Source organism: Populus alba, chromosome 19, assembly GCF_005239225.2.
Source record: "Populus alba chromosome 19, ASM523922v2, whole genome shotgun sequence".
NCBI lineage: Eukaryota > Viridiplantae > Streptophyta > Magnoliopsida > Malpighiales > Salicaceae > Populus > Populus alba.
Genome location: NC_133302.1, coordinates 8,024,801 through 8,045,464, shown reverse-complemented (window position 1 = coordinate 8,045,464; position 20,664 = coordinate 8,024,801). Strand labels below are relative to the sequence as shown.

The 20,664-nt window shown below is 31.2% G+C and overlaps 1 protein-coding gene across 1 annotated transcript; it reads right to left on the bottom strand.

Moving 5' to 3' along the window:
- Positions 1-3,117: 3,117 nt before the first annotated feature.
- On the bottom strand, positions 3,118-5,588 carry LOC118046725 (B3 domain-containing protein Os03g0120900). The gene has a single exon (XM_035055719.2). It carries the CDS (start codon positions 5,045-5,047, stop codon positions 3,713-3,715), a length of 1,335 nt encoding a protein of 444 aa, XP_034911610.1. The 5' UTR covers positions 5,048-5,588; the 3' UTR covers positions 3,118-3,712.
- Positions 5,589-20,664: the final 15,076 nt, after the last annotated feature.

Genomic DNA, 20,664 nt, shown 5'->3' with positions numbered 1-20,664 from the left:
CAATTAATGAGACCTAAAATCCAAAATATTTAGAAATAAGGCAGATATGTTGGATAATTAGTTAATCTCTTAGTTCAAGTAATCTGATTCATTCTCTATAGTCAAGATATCTAGTGACTTGATATGAAAATCCCAAAGGGTTGGTAAGTGGTAACAGATTATGCCTAGTAGGCCAGGTAATCGATAACTATTATAGTAGCAGGTAGTGTTTGGTAAGCTGGGTGATCGATAGTTGTGATGGTAGGAGGTGATGCCTAGTAAATCAAGTAACTGGTAGCTGATATCTATAAAATATCCTATTTGATAGACATAAGAACTCTCTGATAGTAAAGTGATTAACTTTATTGAGAGAGAAAATGCAATGATATTTTATAAAGATAAACTTTGAAAATATATATGCTAAAAATATTAAGAATGAAGAGATTGTGAACCTTTGACTTGAAAGATTCATGATGTATTTATAATCCAGAAATTTTATTTTTTTTTGGAAAGAAGGAGCTAGAGTGTGATTTCACTTTTATAATATTTTGAGTTGTATTCTATTTAAAATAATATATATTGAATCAATACAAAATACTAAAGGATCCACATGGGGTCCTAGAAAAATCCTTAATGAGTGTTGGTATCGGTCTCATTAGAAGTGAAAAATAGGTCCAGGCACGTTGCTTGGACTCAAGCATGTTGGGTTTGGGGTGTGTTCTCAACTTCGATCACGTTGGGCTCAGGCATGAAAACTCGAGTCTATAGGGATGCTAGAGTGCACACCCAGCACCAAGGGTGGTGGGTATGTCACGCCTATGTTGGGTGCACCTTATATGAGCTCGGGCTTCTGATCCACGCCTATGCCCTCTAGAGAGTTGGGCTAGGGTAGTCGCTCGAGTCCAGGCTCCTTGGATGTTGGGCTTGGATTAGCACGTCCGAGCTTATTTTTTTTCATTCCTTGCTGTATTTTGAGCTTGGGATATTAAATTCAAGCTTAATAGGTGTTCTTGCTGGGTTTATTTTAAGGAAATTTTTACATCTATTTTAAAAAGATTTTTTTATCTATTTATTTGTATCCATCAACAAAACTATGAATTAATCTTTCGGAGTACTAACAAGTAGGAAAATTAACCTAGTACAGAACACGAACACAAGCTAGGAACACAATACATATATTTCATGTGTTCACTAAAGCTAGCCACAACAATCACATATATCCATGGGATGGAAATCCACAACCAAAATTTTTTACTTTTACCCCCACAAAAACTTGATCTCATTAATTCTTCTGAAAAAACCAAAACCTTTTACTCTAACAAACGTTCTAGGTATAAAGTCCTACTTGCCAATTACACGTATAAAGTTAAAGAGTACTCGGGCCTTCCACATTTAAGGCATTCCAAAATCCACACAATCAAAGTCATTTTGCGAGCTGGAAACTCTTAAGCAAATTCATAGATTTTGTGATACTATTAATGGACTAGCGAGAATGCCATAAAAAAGGTAGCACCAACAGGTATATAGATTTATTTACCTGTGAGACTGCAAGCACCTACGATTATGGAATAATATATATCTATTTCTTGATTATAGATTTGCACCAACAGAAATGGCCAACTCAAACGAAAAGATTAATTTCACAGTTCAAGGATATGTCAGTGATTATTCAAGCATCATCATGTAGATCTAACTCTCACCACATCACTTGAATATGCAAAAAAGAATATTTATGCACTTGATCAGAAACCCATCAACTATTTCAATAATGCACTTGATCAGAGTCATCTTAAAAGAGGCCAGAAGCATAGCCTAATACAAGCTGATATATATATATATATATATATTAGATGATACAATAGTTGGAGAAATGGCTGGTAGGTAGAGAAGGAAAATAAAGTAACCACATTCGACATGATGTATTTAACATAATACTCAGATGACCTGTGGTGTATTGTGGCATGCAGAGTACTGTAATTCATGTCTTCTTCTCAAACTAGCATTCTAGTTTTAACAAGCAAGCTACAGTACTTGTCCTTTTCATCATTGATAAGGGCTTCGTGAAGGTCAACACAGAGATTCAATGGGATTACAATTATGACGTCATTGGAAAAGATATTAATTTGGTTGCTAAATTGAAATTGTGATAAGAATGAGAAGAATACATGAGACCAAAATAGTTTTAGATTAATTAGCATGTTTTTGAAGTGCAAGAAATGTTTGATTGAAGTGAAAATGACATAAATAAAAGTAAATTACAGTGCTAATACTTTATAATTTATCATGTGAGCATTAAAGAAAGGGACAAGTTTGTCGAGGAATGCTTCTGTCATAATTATATTTCATTGCAAGTAATTTAAGTACCATTGAAAACATGGTCATAAGAGCGTGTAATAAAATAGTGTAGTGAAAGCAAAAAGTTCGAGTTTTTTTTTTTTCTTCTTGAATTTAGTACAGTAAAAAAAATTAAAACAAGGAACACAATGCATAAAATATTTTAAAAAATAATATGATTTGGTATGATTTGATGACCTACCTATATTATTTTTCTAAATATTTTCTGTCCTATATAATAAATTTCAACAAAATACTAAATGATTAAGGATAAGTAACAACTTGCAACTAGTCAGGTACTCCTATCACTCTCTTAGACTTTGTGATTATCTTTTAATCAACTAAACATGATTACTGCTAATAAAAAAAATAAAAAAACAAGTGTTTAAGTTATTTGTGTAATGATGGTTCATAAGGGAATTAATGAGGATTAATTGGTTATAAAGAACGCCCCCTCCAAAAACAAAAAAGAAAAAGGTTTTAAAAAGAAGAGACTAGACATGGAAACAAGAATCAGAGACAAAATAAATAAAGAGGGCAAGAAATGAGAAAAAAACACTACCTTTTAAAGCTCTGCTACCTTGTCTGCTAAACTTGTGGCCTTGTCGAATAAACCAGTAACAAGAACAACAACCTAGATACCAAGCTAAGAACAAGAGAGAAGAAAGCAACCTATAGATTATATCAGGTTGCTAATAATCTTACAGTACGAAGTTTATGCACAGGAGTCAGGAAAGGTTGTTATACTATGCTATAGTCTATGTACTTAGATAAGGAAGATCAGAGAGAGAATAGTTAGTACCCTATGAGAAAAGATGTTGGAAACTAATAAAATCAGCGAGAAACCACGGCATTGATACATAATGAGGAAAACGAAACCAGGCTCTACAAAAAGAAAAGAAAAGAAAACATGGAATCTTGGGCAACAAGGCTGGATCTATGTCTGATATGCCTATATCTATTGACATGCACTACATATATTTATACAAAGTGAACGAAAGACAGTACTTGAAACATTGGTGGCGGCTGGAGCTAGCTATCTCTCTCAAAGTTTCTGATGTTTTCTGGATGATGGCTAATAAATCCTTTGAAAACCCCCCAAACTTTCAACAAACCACTTGTGTACTATTGTAGGCAGCAGTATTAATTCATTGATAAGATCCTTTTCATAATTCCTCTTTTATTCATCATCATCATCATCATCATCATCAAGTAATGACCGGTGAAGGAGGAGCATAATTTGTGGTTTCTGGGGTCTTGGAGGTGGAACATCAAAGAAATGAAGATATCTAATGTAAAAGAAGTCATGATCAATTAGCTAGTTTTCTTGATATGCACCTTCTTGTTGTGTTTGTTGATGGAAAAGTCTAGAATTTTGGACCTCACAAGGAGTCAATAATCAGATATCTAAATCCAAGGACATGGAGGATGATGATGGTGATGATGACTTCCCTTTGTGGAGAAATTGAGTGGTGGAGGGTGGCATTGCTGCTAGTGGGGTGCCTCTATAGAGTCTCAATTGGTGGAGAGGATGTTGCAAAGACTGTGAAGAGAGTTGAGGAGTAGGCTGCAATGCAATAGTAGCATTATGAGGTAATCTTGCTGCTGCTGCTGTTGAGGACAATTTGTGACCATAGTCATCGGATTGATCAGTAATGGGGCAATCCATGTTTACACCAAACAACCTAAGTCTCTTTGCTGCTGCTTTCCCTTGGACCACCGGCACCGACTCATACACCACTGGCTCTACAACCCCACCTCCTCCTAGCTGCCATTGCACCATCCCCATGCCAACCTGTTGTGGGGCTGGTTCTAATGCTGCTGCTTCTCCTGCTGATGATGTCATGTAAAAAACTGAACCAGAAGATGAACAAGGGTTTACCACATTGCTGTAATTACCATAACCATAACCATAAGAACTACCACCAACTTTGTAACAAGTATTTCTATTAGGATTAGACAAGTGAAGGTGGTCCCTAGGCAAGACTGGTACTGTTGGTGGGCGCATGAGTAGAGGGCTCCAAGGGATTGCTGAGAAATGATGGTTGTGAAAGTGGTGTTGATGGCGAGAGGGGTCGTCCGGAGCATCTGGCCGGCGCCTCCAATTTATGTACAAACGATCTTTACCCAAATCACCTACCCCTCTTTGAAAAGACACAATATCACCAGCATCAAGCTTCTTCTCCTTGACAAAACGGCTCCAACCTTTAGTCATAACATAGCTCTGGCTACTGTTCCAGTATGAATACCTGAATCTCCAAGCTTTACCATTCATATCCTCAAAATTCAGTAAAAGCCCCTTCTCATTCGATGATGAATCTAAAGGAAGGTACTTCTCTGCGTGCTGTTTTGGAATCACAAGGCGATTAAGCTTACCTACATCACTTGGAGTTACAACCTTATCAAACATGTGCTCCTTTTCTATCACCTGCACACTACTAGATGCTCCTCGGCCGCCTTCTTCTTCATCATTGACATCCATAAGGTCAAGTTTAGCGGCGTTGACAGCTACACTCTCATTAAATCTTGATGTATCTTGATCTACCTGGTCATACTTGTTACCTAACCAAGAACCCATTTGGTGGTTTTCATAGATTTGGCCTAAAACAAGTTGATTTCTTTGCTGAGAAGAAGATGATGAAGGAGATGAATTCGAAGATGAGTATGAGGAAAAAGGGAATCCTTTTCCTCTACTCATTTGATCTCCCTCGCTAAAACCTGTCCCAAATTCCATTTCTTTGCTAATAATTATAAGAGATCTTGTCTTTTCCTTTGGCAAGATCTAATACTAGCAAGCTAGAAGAGGGAAAGATCAAAGTAGGTTAGCAAACTAGAAATAGTACCTCCTTCTATCCAAAAAAGAAAAGAAGTGGGGGTTGTGTTTAAAGGCAAATCGGTGGATCAAAACAGACAAGTACTAAAAAGTAACTCTTTTTTAGGGTTAAAGATTATTCTTCTTCCATAATCTCAATGACAGTCAGTACTGCCATATTCTTTGACAAGCTAGAAGACTTGAAGAAAACCAACACTAGACAACAAGCTCCTTCACAGACGTTACAAAGGGTGCAAGTTCCTATCGTTGGAATGTTAAAAAAAATCAGATAGATAGATGGAAAATAAGAGTGAAACAAGGGTAGGCACATGTGTCTGATTTTCTTACAAGGGTGCTTGCCTGGAAGCTTCTCAAGTTAGGCAATTTTGCCTTTCTTCATCATTCTAAATCCTTGCTACTATCTTCCTTGAGAGAGAGAGAGAGAAAAAAATAAAAATGGAGGGGTGTGTTTATATGTAGGGACCTCATGTATTATCTGGTTGGATTCATGTGAGCTTGTCATTGTCATCATCCTTGGTGGTATACATTATTTTCTTAATTTTTTCCATAAGATCCTAAAAAGGCCAGCTGTTTTGAAGAGCATGAGCTTCTAATTGCAATTGTTTTTACCCCAACTAGGAATATAAATAATTTTTTGTTTGCTACTTACTATATTGTTTCCTTACATGAATATTCCTATTAATCTAATCCTATTGTCTCAACACTAATCCTCTGACCGATGCTGCTAGGATTAAAGACTGTATTTCTTCCTCAATCATCGTTATTCAAACTTATGTTATACTAAGTGGAGTAAAATTCTTATGGATTTTCTAATCTCGATCGATATTGTGGATGATATGTTTTTTTATACGGTAAAGATGAAGAAATAGATTTAATTTTGATGTGCGAAAATTCATTCTAAAAACGATCGTACTAGCTATTATCGAGACAAAACTCCAACTGGGGTAGTCTTTATATGTAATTATGAGTGTTATTGGACAAAATGCTACTAGGTGAGATTTGGTTTAAAGATCTTATCTAACTTTTTGTTCTTGTAAGGAAAGGAAGGGTGTAGGAAGGGGGAGAGGGAGAATAGAAGGAGAAGGTATATATGATAATATACAAGGGAGAAACTGGGGTTGTTAGGGTCTTTGACTCTGCTTTTCCTTTCATTTATTTCGTACGGACCACCCTCCTGCTTTTTGCCAACAGCAGAGAAAAGGAGATCAGGTTGGGGACTACACTTTCCATTGCAGGGCCGCATGCAGTCACACAAGGCCCACATAGGCCCACATAGGCCCGCCACATATAAATCCCCAGAATGATGCCATGCTTAATGTCCAGGAAGCATGGTTGTAGAACCAGGGGACGTGAAAAACTTATTATCTAAAGTTGAATCTAGATTGAGTTTCAGGTTAAACTGAAAAAAAAATTGACTTGATGAAATGAAATGTAATTGACTGGCTAGGTTAACTTGTAACTTGATCAAATCTTACTAGATCAATGAAATAATATTGTTTTAATAAAAATAATTAATTCAAATTAATTTAGTGATTCAAACCTCTTTTTATATCAATTTCCAAGTCATTTTCATCTTTCACCAATTCAATACTCATGTAATTGTCTTATAAAAATATGAATTGATTGATGTGTTATGACTTTATCTTGGACAATAAATTGATTACCTGTGTGATGTACGAGGATTTTTAAGGAGAGATTATTTTCTTAGTTATTATTGTTTCTTATTTAGTTTAGGAGGAACATATTTTTTGCTTATGGTGTATTAGAAAATCAAAATTGAGATTCATCCTTTTATTTTTCCTATCTTGTTTATGACTTTCATAACTTTTCCTTTACTTTCAGGTTTTCTAGTTAATTTAGGTAAATGCTTTTTAAGTTTATTTAACTGCGTTATTATACTTCAAATAAAAATTATGAAGTGAATTTTCAAATCTTCTCTTATTACCCAAATTTTGCCCCCTGTTTTGTATATTTCAAATAAAAATAGAAAATTCAAAAAACAAAGTGCATTAAAAACAAATTTTTTTCATTAAAGTAGAAATCTTTAATTAATTTTTCATTAAGGAAAAATCTTCAAAATCTTCAATTAATTTTTCTTTAAAGGAAAAAAATCTTCAATTAATTTTTCAAAAAATCTTTTAATTCTTCAATTAAATTCTTTGAAATAAAAAATTCTTCAATTAATTCTTTCCTAATTTATTTTGTTATTATAAATAAAAGGCAAGAGAAAAAGAAAAGGGAGGATGATGTTTTGTGAGAAGAACAAAAAAAGAAAGAGAATCACAAAAAAGAGAGAGAAGGAGATGGTTAGCCATAAAGAAAGAAAGAAAAAAAAGATTCCCCTTTAAGGTTTTCCTCACTAGGACAACTACCCTGGTTTCTCTAACATTTTTCTCATCAAGGCCACTATTTTTGTAGCATCACACTATTTCATTTTCCAACTCTAAACCATGCCAAGTATAACCACTAAAACATCATCCAAGCAACCATATTTTATCCCAAAAAATTCATTTGTAGCCAACACAGAATAGCCTAAAAAACACTAGTTGCAAACCCTTACAAAACATCTTGGAAAACTTCATTTAAACCATAACACTTTTTGGTTTTTAATTCATAATAGGAGCCACGCATCTCGGTTTTAGGTGTTCTTTAGGTAGATGAAAAACTAAGACATAGACCTAAAATTTTTATCAATAGTTAGAAATCCAATTATACCATTTGGAAGCCTAAAAATATAGCCAAAAACAGAGAAGTTGAAATTTGTCGAGAAGTTCATTGGAGCCCATACATTTTTTTTATTGTAGCTTATATTTGGAGTTATGGAAATCATAAAAATGCAAAATTAGATGTGTTAGAAATTTTAGAAGGAGGTTTGAAATGTTTCTGAAGGGTTCAACTCTAAACTGTGTTGTTTCAACAATTTAGGCCAGTTTTATAGTTAGTTTAGGTTAGTTTTTGGATTTATTTAAAGAGTTGTAAAACTCTTAAAGATAAATATTTAGTAATAAAATTATGAATTAGATTATATATATATATATCAACTTTAATTCTGTATTTCTAGCTTGTTATCTTTTTTGTTTCCTGTTTATGTCTATTTCACTTTTTTTCTAAGAATTTTTCAATGTACTACTAAATAAACATATAATCAATGATTTTATACCCTCTAATCTTGTGGAAATCCATTATGGATTTATATAAAGAAAAATACAAGAAAAGAGAGGTATTGTTAGTGTTACCCATTTTGGGGCCCCACACACAAAATAATCAGAAAAAATATTAAAAAATTAAAAAAAGTTAAAAACATATATCAGTGGAGAGAACATGAAGAATGCCTAGAAAATTGCCAAAGACTAGTTATGGAGAATCAAAATATCCAAAGTTGGAAAAAAAAAATGATAGTTTAATTTTGATTGATAAACGCCTTAGTGACAAGAAAAATCCAATTTGGAAAGAAAAATCCAAAACTAGATGTTTAAGAACTCAATTGGAACTTTTTAGGGTTTAATTGAATTTATTCAGGGTTTAATTATAAGGAAAATTGGTTTTTGAGTTCAATTTGGGCTTTAATTGAAATAAATTGGAGTCTGGGGGTTGAATTGCAATTCTAAAAAGCTTATTTTGTTAAATCAAAGGCTTAATTGCATAAATATTCAAGCTTGATTGGTAATTTTGGACTTGATTACTGAAATTCAAAACCAATGATCAAATTGTAAAATTGAGTTTGGCAAGGATAAAATTACATAAAATTAAAAGTTGGTATATTCAAGAAGACTTGAGAATTTTGGGACTAAATTGAATTTTAAAAAAATTCATATTTAAAAACCATAATCTTAGGGTTTAACATAGGCGATGTGTCATTTAGATTTAATAAAAGGATTGAGTGGCATGTTGTTTGGCCAATATACTTCATTTTTTTTCAGCCGAGAATGCTAAATGAATGAATGTGAAGCTACTACATACTTCCATATTAAAAATTATTGGATCCAAATGAAAAATGTGCACCCCTCTACCAACTTTAAATGGTATCTAACAACAATGTTACTTCGATGAGGTTTTGAAAGTAGTCAACTCAGTTAGTTATGATTATGATTTCTATTGTGGAAAAACCACTTATTTGTTTTTAATGTATTCACACTTCAAAACTTCTTAGTGGGTTCCTATTAAGGGTTAAAAACCTTTCTCCTAAGATTAAAAGGTCATAAACAACCCCTTGCCCTCTAAGTTTAGTAAAACCACTAAGAATCCTCAAAACCAAAACCATTATTGCAAAACTAGCTAAGTACAAAGCTTCTAGCTATTAAAACTTATCGAAAAACCTTCCCATTTTGATTAAAAAGTCAAACATTGATCAATCCTTGATTGAATCCATAAAAAATCTTAGCAAAACCCCTCTTAGAAAATTAGAGTTGAGGAGGAGAAATCTTGATAAAGAAAGTCCTAGTTATAAAGGTTTGCAACCCTAGCACAAAGATTTCTTAAGCTTTGAAAGGGCAGCAAGTTTGTGGAAACAAAACTTTACAAAGAAAAATAAAGAGGGCAATAGTTATTCTAGAGGTTTGAAGGTATATTTTCTATCTAAAAAATGGACTCCATGTGACCTGCTTGAAGTGTTTTATTATGGTCATTTGATTTGTATTTATATTTAGAAAAATGGTGATGAGCTTTGGAATGCTTGAAAAGTAGGGTAGTGATTATCTTTTTGTTGTTGTGGTTTTTTTATTCTATGGTTTGATGTTGTTCTTAAAAGTATTTTTGGGATGTGTTTGATGTTTTCTATGTAATAACATCTTTCTAGTTGGGTTGATTTGATAAAATAATATATATTTTTTAAAGTTTAATCTAATTTTGGATTATTTATTTTGTTCTGGGATTGATTTCGGGTTAAACCAAAGATTTTTGGTTCGATTCATGATTGAATCAATGATTTTGGGTTAACGCTGTTTGGTTTTCAACCTTTATTATAATAGAATTTTTGGCTTAAAAGCATGTTTGGCAAACATGCCTTTAGACTTGTTTTGACAGTTTTATCTTAAATAAAAAATGAGTTATATATATATAGTATTTAAGGCTTTGTTTGGCAAAAACTCATTTTTGCCAAGAATCCTAAAATTATTTGAGCTTTTCTTCTAAAAATCTAAAATACTTTGGCATGTTTAAAAAAAAAATTTGCGTAATTTTACAACAAGTTTGTAAAATACCAAAGAATTTTGGCAAGAAAATATGTTATTCACTTTTAACATAAGAATAAAAAACATAAAAAAGTTAATATAAAAAATATTATTAGTGATAATAATTTATTGGTACTCATTTTAATATAAGGATAAAAAACTTGTATGGGGGATTAGTATTTAAAATATTATTAGGAGTAATACAACTTATTCACTTTTAATATAAGAATAAAAATATAAGGAATTTTATCTAAATATTATTTGGAATGACATGGTAGCAAAACAATTATAAGTTAATAATTATGGACATTACCTTTTAGACCAAGTTCTTGATATAAACAATTAGGGTTTGTTCATCGTAACAAACCTGTAATAGTAAGTTGATAGAATTTAGAAATATCATTTGACCATAACAACCACAAACAAAGAAAACCAATGCAACTTACCTTAAATAAACATTCTAGGGGTGCAAGCATCTTTTTTTTATGGAACCAATATCTTACCTAGAATCTCTAAAAAGACTAGTTATGGTTTCTAGTAACCATAATATTAGGTGAAGACTTCTTATCAACCAAAGACTTCTTAACCAATCTAGGAAGTGTCGTTGTGACATCATGATCTCACGAAGGGTACAATAGTCATAATGGATTTCCACATGATTGAGAAGTATCATATAAGTAATTATATATTTATATGGTACAACTTTGAAAATTCATAGAAACATAGGTAAACAATTTCTTGTCAAGGATGAAGTCATAGTACTTCAATCATTTAGAACATAAGACAATAACATGCCTAGATTATTGAAAGATGAAAGCACCTTATTTATTCTCCCAATTCAAAATATTAAGGGACAAAACAATTAATTAGCATTTTTTTTCTTGTTATGATTGTACAATAATTTCTTTGATTTTTCCTAGCTTGATTTATAATTAATAGGCATTGATATATATATATATATATATATATATAAAAAGAAAAAGAGAGAGAGAGAGAGAAATGCATTCCATACTGAAATCCATTTCCTTTTAAGACATATGGCTGAAGGAACTAAGAGAAAGAAAACCCAACATAAAGGCTTGACAAAAGTCAAAACCCGTGAAAAGTGGTGTGCAAAGATATCAAACCCAACTCTCTTGGGCGCAGCTACGCGCAAGGCCTAGACATTAATGGGTCTGGCAAGATGCTAGATACAAGCGCCTGTGAATCTAGAAAAATACCAGATCCAACTCCCTTGTGCTTGGTTATGCGCCAAGCCTAAACGTTTGTGGGTCTTATAAGATGTCAAACCTAACATCCTTGGGCCTCGGATTACTTTGGATCTAAGCACCCAACATGGGAATTTAAGATCACCATTTCCCTACACTCTCGCCATGCAAAAATTTCTTCTATAAGTTGTTTATACATCAATTAATATTAATGTTGATTATAAGGGTTGATCTCATCAAGATTTATCATGTGTAGAATGATGCAAGGCCACTTTCTGTAGGCATGTGATACTCCCATCAACATTAATGTCGTGTAAGAAAATTATTACATTAATATTAATGTTGATGTAAGAGTCTCTCTACTCATTTAGATGTGAAGAAGGAAAAAACTTGTGACCCCTCGAATAAGAGGAAGAAAGTTCAAGGTACAAAGGTTATAAATACTCTATGAACAACTCAGGTAAAAGATTCACAATTTTCACTCTCTTACAATATATTCTCAGTAGTTATCGTACATGAAATAAGAAAAACATTATTGTTCATAGAATTTAAAGTTCATTTACAAAAACCCCTTACTAAAATGTCACTAATTTAATCATCAAGGGGTCCCCAAATCCTATTAAAATGGACTATTTTGCTGGAATCCAAACCTTTGTCTTTAATACTAATCATGGACAGAAATGCTTTATTGGTAAAACTCTCGTCATTAATTTTTGGTTTGTCGATGGGTCTGTCGATAAAAAAAATATATTGTTAGAGATGGATTTACTCATGGGAAAAGCATGCTAAAAAAATTACCCGCTTTATTCCGTCAGGATTTTTCTTGAGAAGCTTGTTATATAATTGACATAAATACCGTCCATCGGTGATTAATATTTTTTTTAAAAAAAAATCTATTTAACAAAATTATAAAATAATTAAATTAATATAAATCAACACTTCATAATACTCAGGAACTGAGTTGCTTGGAAAAAAGAGAGAGAAGAAAATCAACTCAAACAAATTTACAACAAATAAATAACACAAAAAAAATACATGAGAAGACCTATTTCAAAACCCATAATCTAGCAACAAATAAAATTATTTAATTGAATTTGAACAACAAAATTGAAAAAACAAAATCCAACAAAATTAATCTCATATGAAAAAAAAACCTACTACAACATTCATGGAATTATTAAGAATAGAAAAAATTAAAAATAAAAATAAAAACAAAAACAAATATAATGCAAAAAAAAATACAAAAAAAGAAGAAGAAAAAATCTTATCTTAATGTAGTTGCGAGTGAAGCTGAGAAGAGAAAAAAAATTCATAAAATATGTTAATTAAAAAAACTAAGAAAAAAGAAGAAAAAAAGAGAAAAGATGCCTAAACATGGAGGAGAAGAGAAGAGAAAGAAAGGAAGGGATGTTGGTGTTTTTTACAAAAGAGAAAGCAGAAGAGGCATGCTTGTTGTGAAATGAGGGATTCTAATCTTTTTATTAGAGCATGTTACCATCAGTTTTTACCGATGAAAAATTAAATATTAATATTTTTAATCATTTCATCGATGTTTTTGTCGGTAATATTTAATTTAAATTTTCAATTGAATTAAAATTTTTAAGAAGCTGTCAAGCATCACCAATGACTTTTCAATCCGTCGGTGATTATGTCTGTAATATTTAATTTAAATTTTTAATTTAATAAAAAAATTAAAAACTTGCCAAATAAGACTGACGACTTTTAATTCTGTTGTTGATTTTATTTGTAAAGAATAGTAATTACAGTGCAATTGAGAAATGAACAGTTTGAGAGCTCTTTGAAAAATACCAATGGAATTAATCTGTTGGTGATCCCCTTTGTAATTAACATGATGAACCATGTCAGGAAGAAGTGAATAGTTTATCAACGAGTTTATAGACGAATTTTACCGACAATATTAATATGGTCGGTATAAATGACATGTCATCATACATTTTTGCTTTGTTTTAATTCATTCTTTTTCCATTGTAATTTTCTCGATATATACCAAGAGAATATTTTCGTGGGTAAATTTCAGTGCAATTTACCGACAAAAATATTCTGTCAGTGTTTTCGTTTATATTTTTCAATTCCCTGGTAGTGCAATCCTTTACACCCTTATTTATGGAGAATAGAAGATTAACATGAAAATGTAATCATCCATTATCCAAACATTAAAAAACTCAAGTTCCCTAGCATATTGGATTAAGAAGCATTTATCATTATATATTTAAAAAAAAAAGTAATGATACATTTGATAGAAATTTATTATACATTTTACATATATATAGCCATTGATATTGAATATTGAATAATAGATCTTTTAATTGACTTGGTGGATACTTATAAATTATTGTGCTTATATTTTTCAAAGTAATGAATTAGTTATTAATATAAGTTCAATTAATTAAATCAGCAAGATGTAGGTAAATACATATTTGCAAAGTAAAATAATATTTTTGGTAGCATAAATGTTTTTTTAATATATTTATCAAAGTATTTTGGAACTACATTTTATGCACTTAAATTAAATCTTTGAGTATGTAATCTACAAACCATATCTTTAAGAGAATTAATCTCTTCCTCGCAAGCCCACTTTGCATCCAAATTAGAGTATAATTAATAATTGATGATTTTAAAGTTGTTTTACTTTTAAAACAGCTTATATATAATATATGTTTGGATTCTCTTTTTAATTTTACAATTAGACAAGTTATGTTTATATGTGTGTGTGTGTTTTAAGAAAAACTAATTGTTTATGGCCTTTATAATTCCACTAAAAACTAAAACAATCAACCGATTCATATTGGTTAAGCCAATTAATTGACTAGTTCTTGAAAAAATCTTAAATGTTCATCATTAATTAATAAGTGGTCAAATGGTTCATTTGATCACATTAAATAGTTGTTTGGCTTATATAGAATTACAATTTATTTTATCATATGATTTATCAATCCTTTAAATGTATGCTTAGTGAAGTGTGTGGATTTATTTTAATTATACTATTAAGTAGGATATAAAGATTTACATCAAACATTTAAAATGAATACTTAATCTAGGTCTTCACTTTGCTTCTTTCTTAAATTGCTTGATTGAATTTTTTTCATGAAATTCATCATGTTTGTTGATATATTTTTTAAATAAATTTGTTTAAAATATATTCTCAACAAGACATATTATTAGTTCATTTTTTAATTTTATTTTTATCATTAAAATAAATAAAAACATAAATATTTGACCTAAAGGTCAACAACATTTCCGTTGTCATTTTCCAATTTTCTAGTAGTGGAAAGTCTTGAAAAACTGCAAACAATTATGAGCTTTTGATGACTGCGTTATGGTAAATGGTGATTGAGCTTAAATGTAAGCTTTTCTAATTGGACTCGGTGTTTCTTGTAAAACAAGTCTCATGTTAAATAAATGACAAATGTAAATATACAAAGAGAACTAATAGACAAAACATAGAAAATAATAGGAGAATGTAGAAGAAATTGTATGTTATGTTTATGGATGATCTTTTATGACTTGAATTTGTTATTAACCTAAATGTCTTGAATTGGCTTGTATTTGTTGATGAAGAGGTTAGTGTTCACCTCGTGCAGCGTAAAGAGTGGTACTGCAAGCACTCGGTGTGTGAAGATGCAAGTACCTTGTGAAAAGCAGAAGTGGTACCATTAGTGGAGAGGGTGTTGCAATAATGACATCTCAGGAATAAAAATATATTGAGGTGTCTTCCTTGTGTAAAGGAGAGAGGAGAGAGAAAAAAAATTGTTTTTATTATAATATGAATAAACCAATATGATATTGGGAAAACTAGGAACAAATAACCGGATCAATTCGGCGGAATACAATTCACAATTCACAAGTCCCAATCCTTTTCCCTCTTTGTGCAATCAAAAACAGAATCAAATAATGAACAAGATAATGTAAACAATCACACAAATTAACACCAAGATTTTTACGTGAAAAACCCGATGTGGAAAAAACTATGGGACCGTAGTTCACTTAAAAACTTCCACTATCAACAAATAATGGGTTCACAACTGTTCTTCCTTATATTTAACTAAGGGCTACAACATATATATCATCAAGAACAATCTATTCTTGGAATACAACAATATTAAAGAGAGAAGTGTTTGAGAAAAACTCACAACACTGACAGCCTTATTTTCTGTCAAAACGGTCAGCTTCCACATAACCAATCTTCGATCTAACCGTCTAGAATGAAGAGTAACGTATCTAGATTCTATTGTCCAAATTTCAGCCCGATCCAACGGTTAACATGCTGGAAAACAAAGAATGAAGACATACAGTGCAGCTGCCTCAACTTCCTTTCTTTCTCTCGATTTTCTCCTCTTTTTTGTTCAAAAATAATGCTTCTCTTCTACAGTAAAAGACACAATTAAATCAGAGACGCAGCCAACTGCCTCTCTTTTTAATTAATGTGGTGGTTCCATCATCACATAGTGCGGGGCCACACACAATATATGATAACCGTATCTCTTGGTTAATTACCATCATCATTAGAAGTAGTAGTGAAATTTAAATTCAAGTCATATGGAATGACACCAAATTAAAGTGAAGTTAGTTAAATAAAATCTATATTAATAAATAAACAAACATACTCACCTATAGCAAACTCAAGGAATGTACCATGAACTCACGTTAAAAGTTGTATCCCCATCATTTTATTTTCAATAATGATGTTAAATGTATTGGCCAAGAGAATACGGAGAGAGATAAACTAATTAATTAGAAAATGAATCTTGTAGTGCTAACATGTCTGTCTTTTAGGTCACTCCCTCTCCCACTTGAATTCAATATAATGGACCAACCTTTTCTAGTGAATGCATGGTACACTAGCTATTCTTTCACTATAATTATAATTATTATAATTATACTCCAAAGTAATTTCAATATGATCAACTACGTTTAGCAACTTTCGTCATCTCCCTACATAGGGTGACGTTTGAGTTTATTAATCTAATCAACAAAGTAATTATCACCATTTGCTATGATTAACTAATAATTATACTTTGTTAATTATGGTAATTAGTGATTCTTTTGACTTGATTTAGTAAGGCCATTTGCCTTGCACCTAGTTTGAAATCAGCCCCAACTTGTCATCCATCTCTCTCGTATCTCAAAAAAAACACACCACATTTTGAGCTAATGCAGCCCCCTGGAATTCTTGGTCTTACTTGTTGTTTGTTCCCTTAATTTGTGATTAAGATGTAGATAAATGTATTGTTAATTAAATATTGCAACTTCCTCGAAGTATCACCTGAGATTGCAGACAAGAACTTATTTGGTGTGACTTTGAAAAGGTTTTTTTTTACATGATTTGTTTATTGGGATATCAAATCAAACTCAAGTTGCTGCTTTTGGGCCGCACACAGAGTTATTATTTATGAAAGACAAAATATTATATATTATTATAGTGATTGAGTAAATGAATTTATCTAGACTAAAACTGTTTGATTAAATGGTTAGTGCATGGGATTTCAATTGTGGGAGTGGATTGATTCGAGCCATGAGAAATTAATTTAAAAATAGATAAATTTTATCTTGAAACCTTATCTAATATCTTAAACTATTGGATTGAGATAGTTCTTTGATATGGTATTAGAGCTTTAATGACTAAGCGGTCACGAGTTTGAATTTCACTATCCCTATTTATTTGATAAAAATTAAGCACAAGGTAATGTGGACCTGTACAAGTTTTAAATCCAAAAAAACTTTCACTTAAGGGGGTGTGTTAAAGAATAATATAACATCACCTAACAATTTAAGTTATTAGATTGAGATGGTTTTTTAACACAATTTGGGTGTGATCAAACTATCTAAGAGATTTGGAATTAATCCTTGATATAAGATTTAAACTCTATATCTAGCATTCATCGTCTAACTTAAGATTTTAAAATGAGAAGGTTAATTACTCTTTAACTACATAAAAAAGTTTAGAGTTCCTGCTATTCTAAGATTCTAAACCAATCTAATAATGGTTGAATCTAAAACTAAACTTGTTTTTATTAATAGAATGTCTGTTGAACTCGTTCAAAATCTCTCCGAACTTAGCAATACAATAAAATTAATAATACAAAAAATAATGAGGAAATTACGCCACACATCACTCTTAATAACAAAATTTAGTAGCCATGAAGGGGGAGATACTGTCAATTGTCATGTTGAAGAAATTTATCAAATTCAAGTTATTGACAGAGTCCAATGCATCATGTGGAGAATGCTCCTTAATCAAAACATACCTTGTCATTGAAAGTTATTGATTGGGTGGTTGGGTTCTTAGTTATGCCATGTTATGACCATGAAGAACACGAAAGGGATCTGCCTTGTCATTCAGCGCTGCTACTCCAGGGACTAAAATTCAATAATTGATGTTAATGCATGAACTCTTAACTCAAGATTTGTCTTTTGTCCACAAAATTGGGGAGTCGAGATAAACTAACCTCGTGCCATCTTGACCGGTGAATGTTGACAAGTCAAATTGGTTTTCTTTTCATTTGTTCATGATAACGTATCGTATTATCTACTTCAAAGCTGATATTCTTTTGTTTTTACAGTCTATTCTCACATCCAGCTGGCAAGGACTAGCTAGCTCCGTGTGTCAAAAATCAAAATAGTTTTTTCTTTTTTCTAAAAAAAAGTATTAAACCATTTTGATAATAAATATGAGGACTAATGTCAAAGAATTATCTTAATCCAAAAACTTAAGTTTTTAGATGATGTTTCAAGATATGATTTATATTATTCTTTAACACATCTCCTCAAGTGAAAACTCATTGGACTTGAAACTTGCACGGATCCATATTATCTTGTGCTTAATTTTTTATCAAATAAATGGGAGAGGTGAAATTCAAAATCATGACCGCTTGATCATCAAAGCTTTGATACCATATCATAGAACCATCTCAACCCAAAAGTTTAAGCTTTTTGGTGAGATCTCAAGATATAATTTATATTATTTTCTAACATAGAAAATATATTAATTTGATAATATGAAGGTGAGAAATTTAATTTTGATGTACAGAAACTAATTCGAAAAGATCATTAAATAAACAATGGCTTTTCATTGTAGGCAACGAGTTTTTATAGTTGGTTTCATCACTTGAATTTTGATCATCAAAACTTTGATATCATATCATAGAACCATCTCAACCTAAAAGTTTAAGTTTTTTGGTGAGGTTTCAAGATATAATTTATATTATTCTCTAACATATAAAATATATTAATTTGATAATATAAAGGTGCAATCTAAAATCTGATCGAAAGAAATTTGATTTTGATGTACAGAAACTAATTCGAAAAGATCATTAAATAAACAATGGCTTTTTATTGTATGCAACTTGGTTTCATCACTTGAATTTTCTTTGTAAATACTTCGATATATATAAATGATGATAGGTCCTAAATCTAATTAAAACAAATTAATTTAGTCTTTTGTACTAAAGTAAAATTATTTATGTGCAAAACCCAGAGACCTGCAAGTCTTGGCACAATTTTCTTATTCTACTACTTCTCTGGGACAACATATCACTATCTGATGAACACAAGAGGAGCACGCGGGCACACAATTTTGGTGGGGGTAAAGTAGGGTACGTGAAGAGATCGTAGCAAAAAGCAATAAGCAACAGTGAAATGGACAGCAGCCTTTTCTACGTAGATGATGATGAATTGCAAGGATTAGGACAACTATTTGGTAACAAATTAATGCTGACTCGTTGACAACACCCACACCTTTCAAAATTATGTTAGGATATATATTGTCTTCTATTATATATCTCCACAAATTGGACATTAAATACTCTCCCTCCCTGGCAAACATCTTAAACTTACATGGGTGCATAGGGTCCGTGTAGCTAGTCTCCAAACGCATGCTCTCTCTCTTTTTTTCTTTTTTTCTTTTTTGATGAAATCAAGAATAAATATAAAATAAAAAAAAAACCTGATCAGTGTGGGTAAAGTTTTAGCTATATAAATTGTAGTCTAGGCATCAACCTAATTACAAGAAAGAAATACAAGGAAACACAAAACCCTACTAATAAAACAAGCAATATAAAATCACACAAAATTAAAATTTAAGCAGACCAAACCGAAATGCATTTTTGATTCCTATACAGATTAGCACAAAATCCAAACACATGCTCTTTTTCTCTTCTTTTTCTTTCTTCTTCTTTTTATATGAAAAAAACTTAAATCCTAATTTTTTTTTATCATAAAGGAATATAGATATCGATTGAATTACAAGATGATTAGTTAAAAAAGATGGGTAATCTCAAATTGAAAACAATTAAGTACTATTAGTGTATTAAGAAATTAAAAAAAAAACAAGAAGGATATGTTTGGTATCAAAAATTCAATTTTTTTTAATGAAATTCAATAAAAAAAGATGAAGGTTTTGTTTAAATTATTTATACTCCCTATGAATCTCAATACAATAATACAATGTGAGTACATATAGCCTAACAAAGATTGACTACGAACATTGAGCAACCTAACAAATTCAGCTATTTAATTAGTACCCTCTAGCCCATCTCAATATATTGTTGTTTACCATAAAGCAGTCCTTCTTTTGAGTTTGTGAAAGTGAATCATATATTAGGCAGGTAAACTTCATAAAATCCTGCTACCCAACTAATTATCTATGGATCGTTAATTAATTCTGATAATTTCTCAAGATGCATGGTTATTAGGGTATGCAAGTCTTATAATAGTCATTATTCAAGTTATATGACTTTGAAATCCAAAGCCAAAAAGTATTTGGTAAAGGGGAATATATAGTCATTGAAAAAGGCATGATCATTAATGGGATTTCCACCTTAGGTGAGAATAGTTTAATAAATCCTCCAGAGAAGCTGAAGTACTTCCATGGCAAAGATAATCATATAAATGCAATCCAACTTCAAAAATATTCGCTTCTTATTAATTTTTAAATTGTACATTAATAGAATTAAATATTCTTTCAATAGTGATTATGAAGGATCTAAGTATATATGCCCCCATACCGTTTTCAAGAAAGATGAAAGCTTGCATTAGTTTATGGTCGTAGAAGCAATCTTTGAAACAAATCAATTAGAATGAAATATGTCCCAAAAGATGATAAATTGTTGTTGGAAACTGATCA